The sequence below is a fragment of the Leptodactylus fuscus genome, chromosome 4 (assembly GCF_031893055.1).
Source record: "Leptodactylus fuscus isolate aLepFus1 chromosome 4, aLepFus1.hap2, whole genome shotgun sequence".
In the NCBI taxonomy this organism is placed as follows: domain Eukaryota; kingdom Metazoa; phylum Chordata; class Amphibia; order Anura; family Leptodactylidae; genus Leptodactylus; species Leptodactylus fuscus.
The window spans coordinates 92,870,689-92,893,939 of record NC_134268.1 but is presented as its reverse complement, the minus strand read 5'-3'; the positions used below and the strand labels follow the sequence as shown (position 1 = coordinate 92,893,939).

The 23,251-nt window shown below is 37.9% G+C and overlaps 1 protein-coding gene across 1 annotated transcript; it reads left to right on the top strand.

The window, feature by feature from the left end:
• The first annotated feature begins 13,197 nt into the window (after window positions 1-13,197).
• GCM2 (glial cells missing transcription factor 2) lies at window positions 13,198-20,014 on the top strand. The gene is made up of 5 exons (XM_075270838.1): window positions 13,198-13,296; window positions 16,418-16,670; window positions 17,754-17,866; window positions 18,118-18,243; window positions 19,154-20,014. Exons 1-5 carry the CDS (start codon window positions 13,198-13,200, stop codon window positions 20,012-20,014), a joined length of 1,452 nt encoding a protein of 483 aa, XP_075126939.1.
• The last annotated feature ends 3,237 nt before the right edge of the window (window positions 20,015-23,251 follow it).

The window sequence follows — 23,251 nt, the reverse complement described above, 5'->3', positions numbered from 1 at the left end:
GCTCCCTCCACCATTAATTGGTCCAAACTGGGCTGGTTAGAGGCTCCCTCCACCATTAATTGGTCCAAACTGGGCTGGTTAGAGGCTCCCTCCACCATTAATTGGTCCAAACTGGGCTGGTTAGAGGCTCCCTCCACCATTAATTGGTCCAAACTGGGCTGTTTAGAGGCTCCCTCCACCATTAATTGGTCCAAACTGGGCTGGTTAGAGGCTCCCTCCACCATGAATTTGCCCAAACTGGGCTGTTTAGAGGCTCCCTCCACCATGAATTGGTCCAAACTGGGCTGGTTAGAGGCTCCCTCCACCATGAATTTCCCAAAACTTGGCTGTTTAGAGGCTCCCTCCACCATTAATTGGTCCAAACTGGGCTGGTTAGAGGCTCCCTCCACCATGAATTGGTCCAAACTGGGGTTTTTAGAGGCTCCCTCCACCATGAATTGGTCCAAACTGGGGTTTTTAGAGTCTCCCTCCACCATGAATTGGTCCAAACTGGGGTTTTTAGAGTCTCCCTCCACCATGAATTGGTCCAAACTGGGGTTTTTAGAGGCTCCCTCCACCATGAATTTGCCCAAACTCTGCTGGTTAGAGGCTCAATCCACCCTGATTTTCAAAACAAATGTTGGTGCCAACCTCAACTTACTACAAGGGCCAAATTCACTGCTGGTGACAAGCTCTCCTCACTGCAAGTGCCAAATACACATGTTTCAAGGTGTTTTCCTACTGTCAGAGAGGTGGTATTGAGTGTGTAAAGTGTGTAGTTGTTAGGCTGTGATGTTGGGGTAATAGAGGGTCTTTGGTGTGTTAGATGCCCCCAGACATGCTTCCCCTGCTGTCCCAGTGTCATTCCAGAGGTGTTGGCATCATTTCCTGGGGTGTCATAGTGGACTTGGTGACCCTCCAGACACGGATTTGGGTTTCCCCCTTAACGAGTATCTGTTCCCCATAGACTATAATGGGGTTCGAAACCCGTTCGAACACACGAACATTGAGCGGCTGTTCGAATCGAATTTCGAACCTCGAACATTTTAGTGTTCGCTCATCTCTAATAACTATTCCTAAACTCCTCTCTCCCTACAGTAACACACTAAGCACTATATACTCCTAAAGCTGAATATACACACATAAACTCTTAAAACTGAACCAGCCTATATAAATCTACACAACTACTGCACAAAGATGAAACTGCAGGAGTTATTGGTTCCCCCATCCCAAAGTCATGTCCTCCATTGCTAATGGCTCCGGGGGTGTCTGACCATGAATTACAGAGACCTGTGTGTGGACCAACAGTCCATGCTGCAAAATATGGAAAAGGCCCTATTCCTGTCTAATTTTGCAGTCATGCTTCTGCGGCTCCTATTCATTGAATGAAAGGGGCTGCAGAAGCACGGCTGGTGCATCGGTGGCACACAGATGAGATCCGTGTCTTGTGCCACCTGTGCCGTTCATTCACAGCCTCTTGCAGACAACTGTATGAATAGTCAGTGTGCTATTTGTTGGGTTTTTTTTCAGGATCTGCACAGTGACCCATTCATTTCTATGGGCCTGCACATGACCATGAATTACACGGTCCCATGAGCAGACCAACAGTCCATGCTTCAAAATATGAAACAGGTCCTATTCCTGTCCGATTTGACATGAAATATGAATGAAGGGTTGTGTACAACTGACTTTAATTTGACTTCTTAGGATAAGCCCTTTGTATGTACAAGAAGAATAATACTTTATCTGGTCATTCTATGATTTGTATTCTGGAGTTTCCACCTACTGCACGCTATATGTGTAGTTTGTAGAGATTGTAGTTCTCTCTGAGCTGGTGTGTGAAGACTAGATGCCATGTAGTACGCACAGTAACTGAAGGAGAAACAGTTACAGAACTGTGTAGGATATATTTTGAGAACTATATATCTGTACTGAAGAATAAAGCACTATGGTTGTGATATAAAGCATCTAATCTGTGTCTTTCTTCTCTTATTTCCCTTTCTTCTTATTCACTCCTCCCCTCTCGTCTCTGCAGTCCCTCTTTAGACAGATACAGCAGTGATTTTCACAGAAAGTAATTTTAGCAGAGAAGTAGGGAAATAGTCTGAGAAGAGCAGAAAGAGACATCTCTAATCTACAAAGTTTCTTACACTCACCTGTACTATCGATTTCTGCAAAGATTGCTGAAACAACAGTGCTTATTTAAGCTAGGGACACACTAGGCATACTTGCAGTTGTTGAGATGCTGTATATTCCCCTGGATAGCTGCTGTGATATAGAGTAGCAGCAGAAGGGATGGACAGTACAGAATGACCAGAGTCTCCAAGGACTCTGTATTTAGGTTCCTAAAACCTGAGATTCTGCCATGGCCCATTACGCTTTTTCTTTATTTGCATACTTTTAAAAATGTCTCTGTTCAATGGTAATGGAAATGGTGCAACTATTGGACTATCTAAAGATGTAATAGCGCTCTTTTCCCCTACAGTGCACAGTGGCTGGTTTGATATCAAGTTTCCTGGTGACGGACACATTTGAGATTTATGCTTCCAGTCTGATGACAATGTCATAATAAGAAAATACTTACATAAGCATGATAAATCTGTTTAGCAAATGTTATTTCTCATTTAAAGGGGCTTCCAGGGCTGAAATATTGATGACTTATACTTAAATTGGTTTATTGAGTCAGCTAGTGATCTCAGTCACTACGTAATTTACATGTAATTCCCATACAGTATTATACTCTAAGTCACATGTTTTTAGTTAAGCAAATATCCAATATTTCGAGAATACTTTTAAGCTCACATTGTTGTTGACTTGTTTGTTTTTTCACAATGTCACTCATGACATGTTTTAGGGTACAAAGCCACAAATACATTGATGTTCATTATGTTTGTTTAACTTTGTGTTCATGGGAATGACTTTGTAAAAGAGGTGTAAAAGTTTAGCGCTCACTAGTGTTTCTTAACAGCCAGAACAAACACAGTTCTCTAGTGCTGTAGCTTTGGTACATTTATCCTAAATCTCATGTCATGGGCAATTTCCAGCAGAGATCTAATCTAGAGGTGTAGAATAAAGTTGCACTTGCAGATAGATTTCAAATTTTACTTGTTCTTGCTGTCTTTTCATGCTTGACCATTTCACTTCAAATGCGTTGAAGTATAGACCCTACTGATATGTTCTTTAATTTTTGTACTGGTACAGATTAGAGATGAGCAAACACTGTTCGGATCAGCCGATCCGAACAGCACGCTCCCATAGAAATGAATGGAAGCACCTGTGACGCTGACTTTGCCGGCAGCCAGCCGGCGTCACAGGTGCTTCCATTCATTTCTATGGGAGCGTGCTGTTCGGATCGGCTGATCCGAACAGTGTTTGCTCATCTCTAGTACAGATCAATCTATGCTGATGTACAGGGGTAATAATCTATATGAGAAGAAAAATTTAAAAAAAAACAGGCTTAGGCCACTTTCACATGGGCATATTGGTATCTGAAATACATATAATGAAACAGGACATTTTAGTATTCCATCAGTCTTTCATCAGTACTCCTTTAGTATATTCTCTGTATTTGCGCTTTTTAGTTTTAAAGGTCCAGTTTTTTGCCCAATAAAAAATAATATCAATGAATGTAAATATACTTGGAATACTGATCCGATACTGATGAAACACTGATGGAATATTGATGCATCTGTTTTTTAAGTTCATCAACTGACTATAATGAATGTATTTATGTCAGAAAACGGATGAAACGGGAACAGGGGTGGATACAAACACAAAAAACACTGTCACTTACCTATCCACGGCTCTGCTGCAGTCCTCAGTGGTGACGGCGATCTTCAATGATGTCAGGACATCACATGACCCGATACGCAGGTCCCGGTCAAGTAATGTCAGGAACGTCACACAACTAGGCCCGATGCCTGTATGGAGCACGGAGAGGTAAGTAATTGTGTTTTTTTATATTCCCTTACCTCTCCCAGGCCTCTGATCATTATACTCGGGGGTCTGAAAATACCCCCGAGTATAATAATAGTGTTTGTGGGGCCCGTGGCATCACTTATCCTGCCAGGATTGGTAAGTAAATAGGGCCCGTTGCCGGCTGGAGTAACTCCAGCCGGTAGCAGCCTATTAAGAAAAAAAAAACGCAACGGTAGCGGCTGTCACCGGGCCCCTAATGTCCCGGGCCCTGTGGCAGCTGCTACCCCTGCTAACCTGGTAGTTACGCCACTTGGCAAAACTCAGGATAGGTTCTATACTGGTCTATTTCAATGCCCACGTTCACTGAAGGAAATCATTGGGTCCATGAAAGAACATGGTTATTACTATGGACCTAGCATGTTACAGAAAAGTTGCTTTTTTGTTGCCATTTTTTGTGGGTTTTTTTTTTTTTTTTTTTTTTTTTGTTAGCCAAAGCCAAGAGCGACTTCAAAAGGAATGAGAAATATATAGGAAGAACTTATACTTCTCCCTTCTGATAAATCCACTCCTGACTTTGGTTAAAAAAATGCAGCCAAAATTGCAGCTTTTCTGTAAAGTGTGGCTTCAGCCTCATTGACTAATACCTTTCTTAAGCTAAGGCCCCACATAACGAAAAAGCAGATTTGGTGCAGTTTTTTAAGCCAAACCCAGGAGTGGCTACAGAAGTAATGGGAAATATAAAATAAGTTCTTATACTTCTACCTTCTTGGCAATCCATCCCTGGTTTTGGCTCAAAAAACGGCAACAAAAAACTGCTTTTCAGCAAAGTGGGGCCATAGCCTTAGGGTGCATGCACACTACGTAACGCCGGGCGTGTATGAGAGCCGTACACGCCGGCGTTACAGCAGGGCTGCCGAACACTTCCCATTCACTTCAATGGGAGCGCTCGTAAATGCCGCTGTTACGAGCGCTCCCATTGAAGTGAATGGGAAGTGTTCGGCAGCCCTGCTGTAACGCCAGCGTGTACGGCTCTCATACACGCCCGGCGTTACGTAGTGTGCATGCACCCTTAGACTACACTGTGTTTCAGTGCATATAAATAGTGCCCAAAATTCTGGACAGCATACTGGCTTGCCTTGCTGGGGTCCTGGTTTCAAACCTGACCATGGACAATATGTGCATGGAGTTTATATGTTCATGGAATTCCTCTCATACTCCAAAGACATATTGGTAGGCAATTTAGATTGTGGGCCCTGCTTGGGACAGTGAGTAAAGTTTATAAAGCATTGAGGAACATTTGTACAGGAGAAACATATAAATAATGGCTATGGCCCTACTTTGCTAGAATCAGAAAGTCCACAGAAAGTCCAGAGAGGAGAACTTGCTACGGCAAAACCACAATGCGTTTCCACCGCGGTTTGTCCTGCAGTGCTTCTTGGCTGTGGCATGCTACATGGGACTGGGTCCGTACGTGGTGTAAACATTGCAGACAAAATGCAGCATTCTACAGTCAATACATAATGGATGGGATCCTACCCTATCCCATCCCCACAGTGCAATAAAATATGTATGTAGGGCCAAACTTGCAACATATTGAACCAAAAATTAACCAAAATCTATAAGTCAACTAATAAGCATCAGTCCAGATTTATCAAACAGCATCAAACACTTTGATAAATCTGGTGCAGTATAGACCTGTCTAATCTAAATATGCACTAAACAGAGGCTGGATACCCTTTCTACCTGTATATAATAAATGTAATCATTTAAATTCCTCTCCATTTTAGATGAATTATTTCACAGCACTAGCAGCCTATGTATCCACTTCTTTTAGGTTATTGTTAGTATACTGTATATTTGATTTACACAGACTGCTTTTATTGAATAGGTTTACAGTCTATGCAGAATGTAACTCATGTTGGCAAAAAAGGTGTGTTAGTAAAAAAAGAATGACTTTCTTTAGATTTAGGTAGGTTTTGAGAGTCCCAGTCATACCTCCATTGGATGAGCCAGACTGCTTACAAAGGAGAGGATTCTTTAATAATAAATATGTCTGCTGTATCCTTCATTAGACAAAAGAACAGTAAGAAAAATTGATTGATTGAGTTGTTAACACATGTATTCATTAAGGTTGATCATGTCTTACATGTGTTCACGCCGCCAGTGTATTCTACAGCCCCCGGAAATAAGAACAGACAAGATAAAGTTACATTGTTTCTTCTACTATGTAAAAACTGTGTCCAGGTGCTGAGGAGGAATGAACGGCGCTGCTTACATTGACGACAAAAGTGCTTGGATCTCCTAGCATACACAGGGAAACACATCAATCAAGTTGGCAACAATGGTTGCAGAACCTGTCTGAAGAACTGCATTCCCATGCACAAATATACCTTGGCTCACTGATCAACCAGCTCCACCTGCTGGACCATGAACCCATCATCACTTGGGAGCAGAGATTACTTAGGCACTTCAATGATAAAAGCCTTGGAAAGGGAATAAAAGAGGGACAGCTGAACAACAGATTGTTATTATCATTTTTAAGACAGTCATCCATAATAGCTAGCATTTCATCTATGTGTCCGCATGACAAGAATGAGCAAGGTCAGAATTAACATTTTGTGGGCTTCTGGCCTATAACTTGAAGAGAACCTGTCAGATCTCCTTACTTGTCTGTGTTAGTAAAAAATGTGTATTCTCAATAACATAACATATGTTTGTGATCTCTACTGTATATTATTCCTATGATCCCTTTGTTATACCAAATAGAAAGTCATACTGAAAAAAAATGCCAGCTGTTTCCAGTAGGGAGAATGTTCATATGCCTTCTAATACTGTTCAATCCGTGCTGACAGTGTAGTAGAAGGATAACACCCAGTTGTGCAGTTTCAATTTAGTTTTATATTTCTAGGAGGAACAACAGAGGAAAGGCATTAGACATTGGGACTTGTTATTTCTAGTCATGTCAGGAGTGATGATGGGTCCTCTGATAGCAAATAAGCTATTAAACACTTGTATTACAAGTCTCTGGATACATTAGGTCTGGTTCTTCTTTACTTACACTTCTGTCTAACTACTGCTACATTACTCCAGCATGTTGCATAGGATACAGACATCCTAATATGCAATACTTTAATATTTTAAATAATTTTTAATGTGGATTTTTTTCCTCACACATAAATAGCCATTTGTAAAGGGATATTTTTTATAGTATTTCTTGATATCACAACAGTATCTATTTCCCAGCTGCATAAAGCATCACATTCTACTTTCTACATCTATTTTCTCAAATATTCAAATGATTTCACCATCATATCCACGATCCTGTCTTCTTTATGACTGCCAATACAGAGCACTGTGTTATCTATATTCTCTACAAGCCTCAGCCCGCGACTTCATCTGCGTGTTGTTGGCGTCGATGATCCGCCTATATCCAGCAAATTGCTGCTGTCGATGGTTTGCCTGCTCCGGCGTTTCGGCAGCTCTTAAGCTGTCTTGCTGCTGAACTTGGTCCGCACGCCGTGCCTGTTATTGTTCCGTCATCTCAGCAGCTCGCTGGGACGCCATATAATGAGCATGTTGTTGGCTTCAATGATCCGCTTGCTCTGGAATTTCAGCAACTGTCAAGCTGGCCTGCCACTGAACTCGTTCCTCGTGCTGTGCCCGTGATTGTTCTGGCATCTCAGCAGCTCACTGGGATGCCATATAATGAGAATGTTGTTGGATTAAAGGTGTTTTCCCATCCAGTGTGTCAGCATGCTGCCTGGAGCAGATCAGATAATATGCAAATGCATGTACAGAATGGGCTAAGGGTTAGCTGAATGTTTACATAAGAGATAATAGACCTAGCTTTATCAGAACCTGAGATAAACTGCTGCAAAAGCACTGAATATAGTATGTGACCATAAATTCATAATAGTTGTGAAGCCATGTCATTTACTGGGATAAAAAGTAGACTGTGTGTTGGGGGCCACACGGTGGCTCAGTGGTTAGCGCTGGAGTCCTGGTGTTCAAATCCCGCCATGGGCAAAAAAAACATGTGCAAGGAGTTTGTATGTTCTCCCTGTGTTTGCATGGATTTCCATCCCATATTCCAAAAAAAAGACATACTGATAGGGAAAAATGTACATTGTGAGCTCTATGTGGGGCTCACAATCTACATTTAAAAAAAAAAAAAAGTAGACTGTGTGTTAATCAAGGTTACAAACTATCTATGTGCCAAATTTCATCCAAATCTGTTCAGCCATTTTTGCGTGATTGAGGAACAAACACAAAAACATCCAAACACACGAACACACAAACTTTCACATTTATAATATTAGTAGGATTATTAAACCTTAAGTTTTGATCCAAAATCTGCCTTATATGTTCTAGATCAATATGAGAAGAAAGGATGGAACGGATAATGAAATCCACTGTGATCACAAGGGTTGAGTTAGTTTTCACTTAGGATAAGTGATTTTGTGTAATAGTCTATAACAGCCCTAAGTATAGTTTCTAACAGCAGATAAAGAGGTATGGAGAACTGATAAGTCTCATAGCTCCTTTTTTCTAGTGAATAGGAGTGGAACTGCAGTACTCTGATACGTTGCCATAGATTGCACAGAACCTTGTATTTCCAGCTCGACTATATAGATTCTATCGCTGGAGGTTGCCTGGAACAGCTGATTGGTGCGGGGTAAGGGTGTCACAACTCTGATACTGAAGGCCTGTCATTACTGATACTCAAGCCTGCCCCACGTTGCTAAAACGCCGCATTTTACAGTACCTGTAAAGCGGATGGGATACTGGCTAATCCCATCCATACACTTCAGAAAAAATCTATCATTTTCTGTATGGGTATAAAAGGGGCAGAAAGTCCACAGTGGAAAACACTGCAAAAATGCAATGAAAAATTCTGCGAAAAAATAAATGTGATTCTCTCCAGCATGTTTTTTTTTTGTTTCATATCACAATATGGTGTTTCAACCTTAATGTGGTTATCTGCTATGCTGAAAGTAAATAAATTTAAAACACCTACCAAATTCTGCTTGGTTCCCCATTTATCACCAAATTCACTCCACAACTCCCATTCCATCACTCATGAGTTTTCTGGTGTGAGTGATCATGAAAATCTAAGACAGTTCCTAACTGGCCTAGGTTTACATTCTGGCTTTGGGACAGGTGGGCGATTTATGAAGTGGCCTCCTCAAAAATCACTCGATCTCTGCACCACTGGCCCAAGAATATTAGGGCAGATGTATTATTGTTGTAGATTCGTAGCATAAATAAGTTGTAGACCTTGTGTTTATTATTTTTTAACACCACTTATGACAATTGTTGAAAGTGGTGTTTTTACATAGCCCTCCCTACTTTCCAAAAAAATGGGCATCTCAAGAGTATGCTGTGGAGCCATCAGCCATGTCAGATTCACAATAATTTACGCCAATTTTCTGATATAAATGATGTTTCAAATCTACGCCAGCTATGAACATTGATGATATTTTAATTTATTGAGATGCACTAGTATATCACATCATAAACCAAAGTGCAATTTAGGCTGTGCAATCCAGGCAGTGCAGGGATTATCTAGACTGGCGTATAATTGCCAGACTTGGTAAATCCCTCACCCTTTACCTTAAAGGGGCTCTATCATTCGCAAAAGTCATTTTTAACTAATCACATACTTGCATATCCTTTAGAAAGGCTATTCCACACCTACCTTTTGTATGTAAATCGCCTCAGTAGTGTTTGAATAAGTTCGTTTTTATTCATATGCTAATTAGCTTCTCGGTGCACAGGAACTTGTCAGCCAGCTCTCCTCTCCCTGCTGTGTGCTGTGTATGAGAGCAGGGAGGAGGAGTCAGCAGCAGCAGCCTGTGCTGTATATACAGAAGACAGTGCACAAAGAGACTTCCGGGGGCACAGAGAAGCTAATTAGCATATGAATTAAAACTAGCTCATTAAAAAAACTACTGAGGTGATTTACATACATAAGGTAGGAGTGGAATAGCCTTTCTAAAGGCTATGCAAGGATGTGATTAGTTAAAAATGGCATTTTCCAATGATAGAGCCCCTTTAACCAATACTGAAACATCTAGATTTGTGACAGCCTTACAGGGCGTTCACACTACCATTGTTAATATCCATTTTTGTCTTCCATCAAGGTTGACAGCAAAGGACATTAAACTGTTGCAGAGACCGGACACAGACTGATTCTGTGTCCGTTCCCATTGACACTAATGTAAACAACATGACAGACACCACCTTCCATCATATTTGTTTACTTACAGCAAAACCTTCAACAAAAAAAGCTGTGGGGCCTTAAAGGGGTATTCCTATGAACATAATCATATCTATATTTGTAGATAGTTAAAAGTTAAACATTTTTGCAAGTATAAGTTTTTAAAAATTCTGCAGTTTTAAAGATTTTCTCTAACTATCGTAGCAATGACAGTCTGTTGTCTTGATCAGTTGCCAATGGATATGAATGCAGAAACTTTCTATGGTCTGGGACTTGTCAGGAAACCAGTTATTAGTTCCTTATTGTGGAAAGGTTATCAGTCAAGCACACTACTTGTATCAGAAAATAACCTATCCACAATAAGGAAATCATGGCTGATTTTCTGACATTAGTAAGTTCCTGCTTTCATGGTTGTATCCATTGGCAACTGATCAAGACAACAGACTGTGACTACAAGATATGTAGAAAAAATCTTTAAAACTCTGCAAAATGTTTAATTACTTATTTTTGCAAAAATATTTAACTTTTAATTATCTACAGATTTAAAAATTGTTATGTTCATAGGAATACCCCTTTAACCTTAGACTGGAGTCTATTGTTGGAACTACTGGGTTACTGTCATGTGGTCCATCATTTTACTAGACAAAACAGAGCCACATGTTTCGTTATTTTCTCTATTGTTTTATTTTAATTTTACAGAATCTGCAGCCTAGTCACCAAGATAGATGTGAATATAGCATTATAAAATACTATTCCCTAAAATAAAATACAGCTTTTGCTTTCATATCAATCAATAATGAAAAGACTGGTACCAAGCAGGAGAAGTGTGAATTATAAGGAATAATGTACCCCAACTGTAAGTTATAAGGAATATTTCTACACCTTGGAAGAAGCCTGTATAAAAATATTCAGCCTACAGTCAGATACACAATGTACCATATATGATCGATAAAGACTATCGGGACATATCCTTATTCTTCCTAGACATCAGGCTACATAACTGTGCATTTTTGGCTATACAATACCATATAACAGTCTAATAGTGCAGAATATACCATTCACATTTCTTTTCCATTCACAAATCATACAATAAGTTCAACTATGTAAACATATGATATAAATGAATAAGGAAACCGCTGTTCAATGTCTTAGATATTATATATATATATATATATATATATATATATAAATATAATATTTTAGTATAATATAACATAACATAACAATATAATATACTATAATGTAATATAATATAATATAATAGATGCATTATCAGTTAGTAAACCTATTGCTTTCCATTATATATATAGACAGAACTACCTATGTGGCCAGAGATACAGCAATACATACATACAGCAGGGTTATACAACCTGTAGCTCTCCAGCTCTTAGGAAAACAATAATTCACCGTCCATGGAATAGTACAAACTTCCAATACTTACAGTACAGTTTAACAATACTTGGGGAGTCTGAAAATATATTTTCCGATAAGAATTAGTAATAACTTAAGTCATAAATAGGCAGCAAACGAAGAAGAGGGGTCATATCTAGACCTATATGTAGAAACACCACATAACATATTAATATCGTTATATAGATTTATAAATCGATTGTATTAAGGGAAATTGGATCTTGCAGCAGATGCCTCGTTAGATCAATGCAGAGATTATATACATTTCATATAAAGGGATCTAAACAAAAAAAAATAAAGCTGGGAATTTAGAAATCATTGTAAAAAGAACGAGCTCTCTTAGACAGTAGCTGTAACATAGCAGGTTTATTATATACTATTATATCTGCTCGACAGAATATGCTTTATATATTTGCAGCTTTGTCCTCCGTTAGTCTATGTAATAAGCATTTTACAGGCTATGTTGGCATTACTTTAACTGTTTCCAGTGGTAGAATCAGTGATATTTGTATTTATCGTTTGTAATATTATTACTAAAGATGGAATTATTAGTAAACATAATAATAGTCATGTAATATTTAGAAATTATTTAAAAATAATATGCATATCAATATTTAGCAAAAACATTGTACTGTGATATTACAAATATAAGGTGTAACTTTAGTAGTATATGTAGTGATAGGACATGATGTTTTTAGAATAGTTATTATATTTAGAGTTCCTCTGATGCTTGTATGTAATAGTAGTATGTAAAGAATATTTCACAAAGCATTGATAATAACATTGATAAAGCAATGATAATAAATATGATTGATAAAGCATTGATAATAAGTATAATATAATATAAGTATAATATTTATTCTGTGTGATGTGATGTGTATTTCATGTCATAGATAGGGTCTTTATAGTAATTCCTCCTTTCTCCATGAATATCACTGCTTCTTCGTGAAAATCCTTTACTTAAAAACCTACACCCTTGTTACTTGTATTGTAAGGAAATCCCTCTCATATACATATCATCTTTATATACAGTATTATTTTGTAATTCTGCTTCTGATGAGTTGTTTTTTTTTGCTAAACTTATAATATGAATGTGAATGGTAGTGTAAGATGGCACCGGAGCTAAATAGTGTAACATCGCCTTGTGGCTTTCTAGAGCATCCTATGGCGTGCTAGACCACTGACTGCAAAGTCCTCTGACTATAGGACATGACATGTGGAAGTGATATTTGTGTGCCTGTCAAGACTGCATTACTCTGTCACCTGGATCTTCTTGTTCTCAGTGAATGGGCTGCCTTCTGTGTTATATATAGAGGTGGGGTTAGCAGCATATGGAAGACAATCCTGCCTCTCTCATCTACATAAGACAGGAGGAGACATTGCTGCAGTTTACCTGTACCTGACACTTGTAGCCAGAGGACACATCCAGACACCACCGGTAAGTCACCCTGCAGCTCTGTTACCCTCTATACCTCTGACTGACTGCATACTTCATGAGTGTGAGATGGATACTGGCATGTATAAGAGATTAGAAATATTTAACTATAGCTGCCTATATATGTGCAGAAAGTACTCAGAAGTTTCGAACTTGTATTTGGAGTGTTTCAGCAATGGAGGATGGTCTGATTTTCTTTCTTCTTCATAGGTTGGTAGCAGACACTGTAGAGATCATGTCCAAGGTGTCTGGGGACATGTACGATGACTCAGACTGTATCTGCTCTTATGGGATGAAACTCACCTGGGACATCAATGACCCCAAACTCCCGCAGGTAGGAGCTGCACCGGCACCTTACATGTCTCTGGTACATACATAGCTTCTATGGCGAGGCTGGATGGGAACCTAGGACTAGTAGAAGTTCAAAGACTCGGCGTCTACAAACAGTCCCTTTTATACTAAGTAGAGCCTGACAGATACTTTCACACTGCATGCATGAAATACTGGGTAATATGCTGTCTCAGCCCCAAACACAATAACCATCAGGACAAGAACCTTTTATAAGTCTGTTCACATCTTACATAGGAAGAGATTGCAATTACCAGTGACAAGGAATTCTGGTTCTCTAGAAACGTAATATAGTGGTATATAATTCACTTCATACAATACATTGAAAACTATCTATTATCATCAGAATTACCTATCTATTTATCTGTCTATCTATCTATCTATCTATCTATCTATCTATCTATCTATCTGACCATCATCTGACAACTATCTACTAACACCAGTTATCTATCTATCTATCTATCTATCTATCTATCTATCTATCTGAACGAATTTATTTATTTATCTATCTATATATTGTTATCATCATCATCATCATCATCATCTGTCTGTCTTTTACCAATCCATGTATCCTCTTCTTGAAGACTTGCAGTAATCTGTATTTGTGCCTTCAGTGCGGAATGAATAGTCATTGCTGGAAAATAGAACAATTAGAAAAGCCTTACAAGTGTGACACAATAATTGTAGTGTGATCAGACTCGGAAGAGCTCCGGGCAATGACAATACATACTGTAGATGTAACTATAGTGCAATCCAGACATGTGTATTATTAGTAGTAGTAGTACTGGTAATGAAGTCGCATACAGTAGTCGGGTGTGGTGATATTGCAAGTATGAGATGATCAGCAATAATATATACATATATATATATATATATATATATATATATATACATATATATATATATATTAGTTGTTGCTGTCATATTCAAGGGCAGGACTGTCTTCTTCACAAGTAGCTGCATTGCTGTTATTCTGGTTTCTGCTGCGTAGAGATTTCCTAAACAATCTTCGTTTTGGTTGAATTAGAGGGAAGAATTCCGATGAAAAATGGGTTAATATCTGTGAGATTCTGTAAGAACAAAGACTATATGAAAGCATCCTTATGTCAAAACCTTCTCATTTGTTGTAAAGTAATCAATTCGGTTTATTAAAACAAAAAACAACTGGTGACAGGACAGACATTTCCACTTTTATCACACCTTTCCCCTCTGCTCTCGCTTCCATTGCCTTACATTCAATGGCTTACAAGATTCGAATATATATATATATATATATATATATATATATATATATATATATTCCACTTATATAGTCACAATATAGGCAGCCAGCCCTTGTGAATAATCCTGTGTGTACTCAGTAAAGTATAAGCAAACATCCGAGTGTGAGCCATGAATGGGGAATATGTCATCGCTGCTACTGGACTGTTCATTCTCAATGGTGTGCTGCTAATCTATTGGCAAACATATCTTCTCCTCAAATATCTACACACTCCCTTATGGATAATTATTATTTTATCTTCCTATTAGAATACATTGCACATTATTCTTACTCCTAAAGGCATTAGAAATTCTGCTCAGACAATAGGAAGAAAGTTCTCCAGAACTTGTCAAATCCCTGATATTCGTGATATAGAACAACTTCAGGTTTTTAGTTTTATAGCCAAGAATGACTTTACTTAGAAAATAGATGTGTACACAGATAAGTATACATTGTCTATATCTGCACTGAATCCTTGTATAGGACCGTTCGCATGTACTATAGAGATCACAATACAGGTTCATTATTAGATTTTAGTACAGTAATATTTCATCTCTAATAATCCCTAGTATAAGCTTTGTAGAGGATTAGTCTCGGTGTACAGCCCCGAGGTCAGTAATAGAGACATGGAGAGGGTCAGGATTTGGGTCGGAATGAGACCAGATGTCAAACTGCTCCAACATGGATTGTAAAAAACGATATCTATATGTTCCTGGATTGTAATTGGGTTATATACATTAAGTTTCTCCTCCTATTAGTAATATTATTCCTCTTAACTCCCATAATATAAAGCAAAAAATTTTGATCGCAAGAAACAAAAAAGAGCAAAAACTATATTTTACTCTGTAGTAGAATATAACCTGGACATCATTTCATGACAATGTTCTACTAGATCACTTTCATACAGTCAGTATTTGGTCACTTTCCCTCCAATAAATGATGTTAGATGGTTAAATATGGGGCTTATTATATCACTCCTGTCCATAACTTTATGCTGTTCATACCATTGGCTATATACCTTCTCTTATACTGTCATATATTAAAAATATAATAAATAATAATAATAGGGATTATCTATAAAATATTAAAAATATAATAAATAATAAAAATTATTAAAATATGATGTAAAAAATGAAAAGCTACAATGGAAGTAACTATTTTATGTTCTTTCTTGATCCGCTTCTGTTGTGGCTTACAAATACTGATATAAAATACTACTGACAAAAATATGTGAAGGTGGCCTTAATACTGAAAATTGTGTAAAGCTCCTATACCAGCAAAATGTCAGCTTATTTGTGTGAACCTTTATCACTTATGGGAAAGGCTTATGAAAATGAGTTGAAAGTTTGCTAGTATGGGTCAGTAAAGACCCTCTTTTTACACTGTATCTACAGAGAGTGCTGCATGATTTTATTAAATAAATATATATATATATATATATATATATATATATATATCTTAGACTATTGCCTGTTCCCTAGGATCAGCCACTTGGACTAGTGCTCTCTCTCTCTGTCTCTCATATATATATATATATATATATATATATATATATATATATATATTTATGTATAGTACATATTGCTTGCTAAAAGGCCGCAATACATAGTTATACCAGTAATTTAAGTCTTTTAACAACACAAGAGGATAGAAAATGATCTTCGGCTCTGAGCAGGTTTACAAAGATAAAATGATTGTCCTTCTGTAATCTTGCACTGGCTACAAAGACAAGGAAGAGCAACCACCTTAGAGATAAATCAGGAAAAATCACTCATTAATTCTTCTATTAGTAATGGACTATTACATGTTCTATCTTCACTATAAGTCATCCCATTTCATTTTTCAGGATATAAAGCAGTTTGACCCTTTCCAGGAGTGGACAGATGGCTATGTGAGATTCATTTACAGTGGGGAAGACAAGAATGCTCAGCGCCATCTGAGTGGTTGGGCCATGAGGAACACCAATAACCACAACTGTCAGATCCTGAAGAAGTCCTGTCTGGGTGTAGTGGTCTGCAGCAGGGGCTGTACATTGTCAGATGGGGGGAAACTACAGCTCAGGCCAGCCATATGTGACAAAGCAAGACAGAAACAACAAAGTGAGTGAAGTTTATTCTTTTTTACCATTGGGTTTGGACTCTTACCCTCATGTTAACTGGTGTCAGTAATCTGTACTGCCATAACTCCCTAATGTCACAAGTGAGCACTTCTATGTGAGCTGCCACATGCAAGGTACATTTGTGTATAATGCTGCAAATTCCCAGTGTTTTTCATAGCATACTTTACGAGTGTTTTTGAGGTTTTATTATTTTGATACACATTTTTCTCTGGAGTTTAATGCCTAGAACATGAATTTTGAGAAAACTGATCCAAGTCCCAAATAACACCAAAAGACTCTTCAGTAATTTCTTATAGACTATAATATAAGCACTTTTGACCTAAAATATACCACATAAAAACACCAATAAAAATGCTGTGATGAACAGGTCATGTAAAAGGCTGCATTCTCACAAGGTGGGGCCCTGGCCCCAAAACTTAGTGTGTATGAATCCAGTATTACAGCCACAGTAGCAACAGTTCGTATGTAGTGTATATATCCTTGCCATACATACCTTTGACTGCTGTGTACAACCCCATGTCTACAGATATCGACACTACAACATAAATATATATTATAGTGCAAATTTATAAGATTATACACATAAGTGGGAAACCAGTCACATCACATAGTCTCTTGTATGATACTAATACACATTGCTAAAATGAGTTATACTTTTATAACCTCATATAGATGAAATACAATTACACAGGGAAAGGATGCAGTTTATATTTTAGTACCATAAGTTACATAGAAGGTGAGATTCTCATACCTGGTAGAATATCCTTGTAGGTGAATTTCAGGATTAAAATAGATATCCACCTGAATTGTTATATTGATAATGCACTGCATTATATTATTTATTTTCTTCTACTCTTTCTATCACCATAATGTAATTTACAGGGATACAGAAATTACATCTATTATATCAGCATTAATTTTGTGAGGAATGTCAGTATATACAATAATTACATAAAAGCCAAAACAGACAACTTATGTGGTTGAATATAAAGTATATATCTTTCCGTTCTTGTCATTGTATACAATAGGCCTGTGTGATTTCATTACAGTTTTATCTTTGCAGAAAAGCTCTGTAGTAACTGTAATGCGGCTCTAGAGCTGATCCCATGTCGAGGCCACAGTGGTTACCCAGTCACCAATTTCTGGCGCCTAGATGGAAAAGCTATCTTCTTTCAGGTAATATTTAAGAATACGGTTTATATACATGCTTTATATAGATTTACCAGGAAAACATAAGACTGTTAAATTCACATCATTTCTTTCTCTTCGTTATGGCTGAACAAAAAGAATGCAGTATAACATATTCTGCTGAAACAACCACAAAGGACAGTCAGTCAACCAGGACATACTATCATCCATATGTTCTACTGAAACCAATAATCTGCAGTCAATCTCTTCTTTAACAACAATTTATGATTTATTTTCAGGCAAAGGGAGTGCATGACCATCCAAGACCAGAAAGTAAATCAGAGACAGAAGCTAGACGAAGTGCTGTGAAAAGACAAATGTCTTCTTCTCACCTGTCACAGAAAAAGAAACTTCTGGAATCTGAGGTGAGGAAATAGCTCCTAGGAGTAACTGTGCACTTAGGTTTCGCTTCATGGAGCACACCTATAGGGCAGCTGACGGATGGCTCATTACCCATGTTCATTGTTCAATCCCTATTGTGATTAATATCATTAATGTTAAAGAAGTTGTTTGATGATATAAATTGGTTTAGAAAATAAGAGAAGTCTTACTCACTTCCAGACACCTAACTTGAAGTTCCCTGGACCCCAATGCAAAATGTATATATAAAAAAAGGCCCCTTCCTACCCTGTATCATTTAGAATAGTGAGATATTTTATGTGGCAGAGCAATCTTGTGGGCTCCTCAGGGTTCAGGGCTTGGATCTAACCTACCTCTGCACCCCCTTAGCTATGAAGTGAAGTGAAGTGATGGGTTTGCAATACTCCTTCAATTTTAAAAGTCCATTTTAATTCAATCCATTAAAACAATGGGGTATACATTATGTAAACCTTAGCTATAATCCTGCTCACTTTACCTATGCCCCACCATTGCTCCTCTGATACTTACTGAGTTTACCATGGTGTCTGTTTCTTGGTCCTGTCTTGACATGCAAGAGATGCTTGGAAATACCTACTTATCTGACCACTGGCCGCAGCAGTGACCCTCTAGTGGGGACCCTGTAAGCATAAGAACATTAGTGGTTGGGGGAGGGGGATATAGTGAGGAGAATAATACTAATTTTATATTTTTTGCTCACTATTTGACAGCACCTTTAATGATCAAGACTTCCTAGATCACCTCAAAATATTTTACATAAACTCAGGTCTGATCAATTTTGTACCAATCCCATGTCAATTCCTGCCTCTTACCAGGAAAAGTGCACCCTTTGAATTATCTATTTCATTATCACATGATATATACAAACAATAGTAATTTTTGCTTGCTCCATTTCAGGTGGGAAGATACAATGATAGTGGTGGACATTTTCCTCATTCCATACCTTGCTTGGATGGACCAGAACGTCTCAGTCTTGTTACCGATGGAAACTTTCCCCTCTCACAACACTATTCATCGTATCAGAATTCAGACCCCTACAAAAACAACCATGATCCTGTTGGATATCAGGGGGATTCTGTGCCATCGTTTCCAAAATGCCCTAATAGAATATATGTGCCAAGAACTCCATGTGGTTATGATTTCCCTGTCCCCGGATATATGACTTCCAATTCATACCCTCCACTCTATAAAGAAGCAGTGGGTAGTTTGACAGATAGCACTGACCGAGTTCAGTTAAATGGGGCTCAATCTAATCTTGGCATGCTGAATGCACATGAACGGAGTTATGATGCCCTTGGTAAACACAATGGATGGAAACAAATATTTTCAAAAAATGGATATGTGGACAGAAATGATTATGCGCAAATGCAGCCAAATACTGGTCACTCTTATTACAATGCTGAGTATCCATGCAGATATGCTAGGTCACCATCTCCAGCCTTACAAACCGTTATTACAACAACCACCAAGGTTTCCTACCAAGCCTACAAGCCTCCTGTGGTTAAGTATGCTGACAATCTATGTGATATCAAAAGTCTGCAAAACTATTCACACATGCAGGACAGCATAGCAGAAGGCGTCTTTAGTGATGTAAAAGCTCAAGATGATTTCACAGTTATCAAATCAGCACTAGGCTACCAAGAACAAATACCAACAAAACACGAGAGAGTGGACAACCTGGACTGTTATCGATATGGTACATTAATGGGCAATGGCTTCTCGGGACAGCCTAACAGATATGAAAACACAGACTACTAAAATATATTGACATTATTTATGGAATTGACAAGTCAGTTTGATGGCTTACAGATTGCTGGTCCATTTCCAAAAGATGATCAGGGTATCCATTTTGTTGGTTGTATCAATTCACTAAGCGAAATAACGTCAACAGTTCTCAAGAAAGTTATAGACAGGCACAAAGGCTGTCCTAATAAATCATCACTACATACACCATGAACATTAATATCATTTGATGGTTTCAGTGTCACATGAAGCATATTGTATGCTTCAATGCAAATACCACTGTTATGTGCACAGAAAGTCATAAAATTGAAAGAACGTCCTATGTAAAGCTTAAAGGGGTTCTCCCAACTGATATTTTTTCTAAACAAAGCTCAGAATTCTGTAAATCTTTTTTTTTAAGTTATATTCCCCTCATGGATCCCATTCTGCTCACTTTTGAACAATACCCAGGTTTGCTGCCAATCTCGGCCTCCTGTTGCCTCTTCAGATACAGGTAATACTGCTTGGCCAACTGGAGGCTGAGGTGGGTCACCGCTGGGACCACTGCCCAGAAACCAGGGCACAGAACAGAGAGACAGGGAATAAAGTGAAGTTACAATTTTTTCTAGCATTATGAGCTTATTTTAGAAAAATAAAATGTCAATTGGGCAACCTCATAAATGTGTATTAAGTCTATTATGTACATAACGGACATGTAAATGGATTCATTGTTGTATACTGAAATTATTTGTAATGTTTTGTATATACATTTTGCTAATAAACAGAGCTATATTAAACTACTTTTGCTTTTCTTATTCATTGATGTGGATGATGGCACCGAGCAGTCACCACTCTAGCAAATGACAGGATATTTCACATAAAATGGTATATTACTAACAGCATTGTGCTTCCACAATGGAAATAATATACTGTTAGTAATATACATGGGCCATTGCTGCACTGGTGGAAACTAATGGGCTGATTTCTTATGGTGTATAAGGGGAAAATAAAGTGTAACTTTTGGCATATGCGTTTTTGTACAAAATTACACCTTTTTGCCTATGTGCTTACCAGTTTTGCAAGGTGGGCATGGTAGGCCAAGAATCAAGGCACAACCGGAACTGGAATCTCCACCTGGGGGCACAGTCCCATAGAAGTGAATGGAGTGCGGGTCACTGTGGATGGGGGATGTGTCCATTACAATACATCCTTTTTATTAACTAATGGCTCCAGCAGTGAGAAATCCATTGATCAACTTAATGTTGGGGGACCATTTTAAAAAGTGAGAACTGTCCAAATGTAGAAAACCATTGAGGCCCTGCTCAAATTTCAGTGTTTTGATCAGTGTTTGTAAGCTGCAACTAAGGGCTCGTTCACATCTGCGCCCGATCTCCGTTCTGCAGGTTTCCAATTCCTGCACAAAACAGAGGCAGGAGATGGAAACCTGCAGGACTCTTTCATACCCATTCATTTGAATGGGTTTGAAAGATGACCGGCCGTGAGCACCGGTGAGCGTTTTATGCTCTCCGCCGCGAAACCGTTTTTTTTACACAGTTGGACATGCAGTACGACGGTTTTGTGGCGGAGAGCATAAAACGCTCACCGCCGCTCACGGCCGGATCCGGTCTGACAGGTTTCCGTATTCTGCATGCAGAAGAAGGAAACCACAGAATGGAGACCCGAACGCTAGTGTGAACCTAGCGTAAGAGTGAAGACAACAGTGGGATAAGATATAATGGGAAAAATTGCACATATTCTATATTTTTGAACCCCACTTTTTGGTTCACAATCAATGATAAAAAAAAAAATTGACCAAAGCACTGATGTGTGAATGAGGCCTTAAATGGTGTGTTTGCTCTTACATATTGATGACCTATCCTTAGACGTCATCAATATATAATAGGTAAGGTCTGACAGCTGAAACAACACCAATGAGCTGTTTGAAGAGGCCATGTCACTCACAAGCATTGCAGCCCCTTCACTGTGCTGATGAGGTCACATTCACCAGTCACATGGTACAGTAACAGCTCAATCCCATTCAAGTGAAAGGGGATGAACAGCAACATCAAGCACAGCCCCTATGTATGGGTCTATAATTTGTAATCAGTGAAGAGGTCATAGAGGTCACCTGAATACTGAAGCCCCTTCAACCAGCTGTTCTGCAGGGACCTCCACTATAATGGCAAAGCTGCTGTTTTTGTTCAACTTTCCTCACTAAAACAGAATAAAAAGTAATCAAAAATTTCTATGTACCCTAGAACAGCATGAATTAAAATTATAAGTCATCTCACAGAAAATAAGCCCTCGTGCTGCTATTCGTATAAAAATAAATAAAACTGTTATGGGTCAATAACTCATAAACAAAAGCTAATTATATTTTTTCAGAAAAGGATTTTTATTTGGAAAAATTTGAAAACCATAAAAAACATTGACAAAAAAAGTGAACATTGTTAGCAAAAAAATCAATCAGCAGATTTTCATCCCACCCTTGCAAAGTTTATATATTAAGTGCCAAATCATCGATACAGACCATACAGCAAAACATAAAAGAAAATTTAAATACATAATTTTTATTAACAAATAAATATAAAAAAACAAATATGACGCACTCAACACAGGATTAACTCCTATGGTTTTTTTGGTAAGTGTCACTGTGCGGTGTTTAATACATTAAAAGTACACCAAATTTATCCTGAGCAAAAATGCAATTCAATGCAAAAAACATATCTTCCTACTCATGTCATGTCATGTCAATGGAAAATTGAAAATTTATGGCTTTGGAAAGGCAGAGGCGAAAACGCTACAAATATTACTGCATCATAAAGTCCATAATAGGGGGCACCCTTAAGAGGTTCAATCTATTGTTAAGCATTAGGAGGAGGCAGGGGTGGAAAGAGAGGACATAGCACATATGTTTTATAGGTACTATATGAGTCATTTTTTGTTTCTCTATTGAGTATATCTAAATTTAGTTGTTTATTTATAATAATAAGTAGTAGTGGTAGTATATTCATTTATTGGTTAAATTATGAATTCAAATAGAAATATTTCTTTTAAATAAAGAATTGTCATCTACCAAGAAATGTATGAGTTTTTTGAAGAATAACAAAATCTAGAGGCTCTTATATATTTATGTTATATCTTATTTTCTTTTATATGTCTTACTTCTATAAGCTGATAACCATATTTAGAAATAATTGCTTTATGTTCTCTGAAAATATGTCTCAGATTTCTTCAGAATTCATTTACATGTTTTTCTATGTATTGACAAAT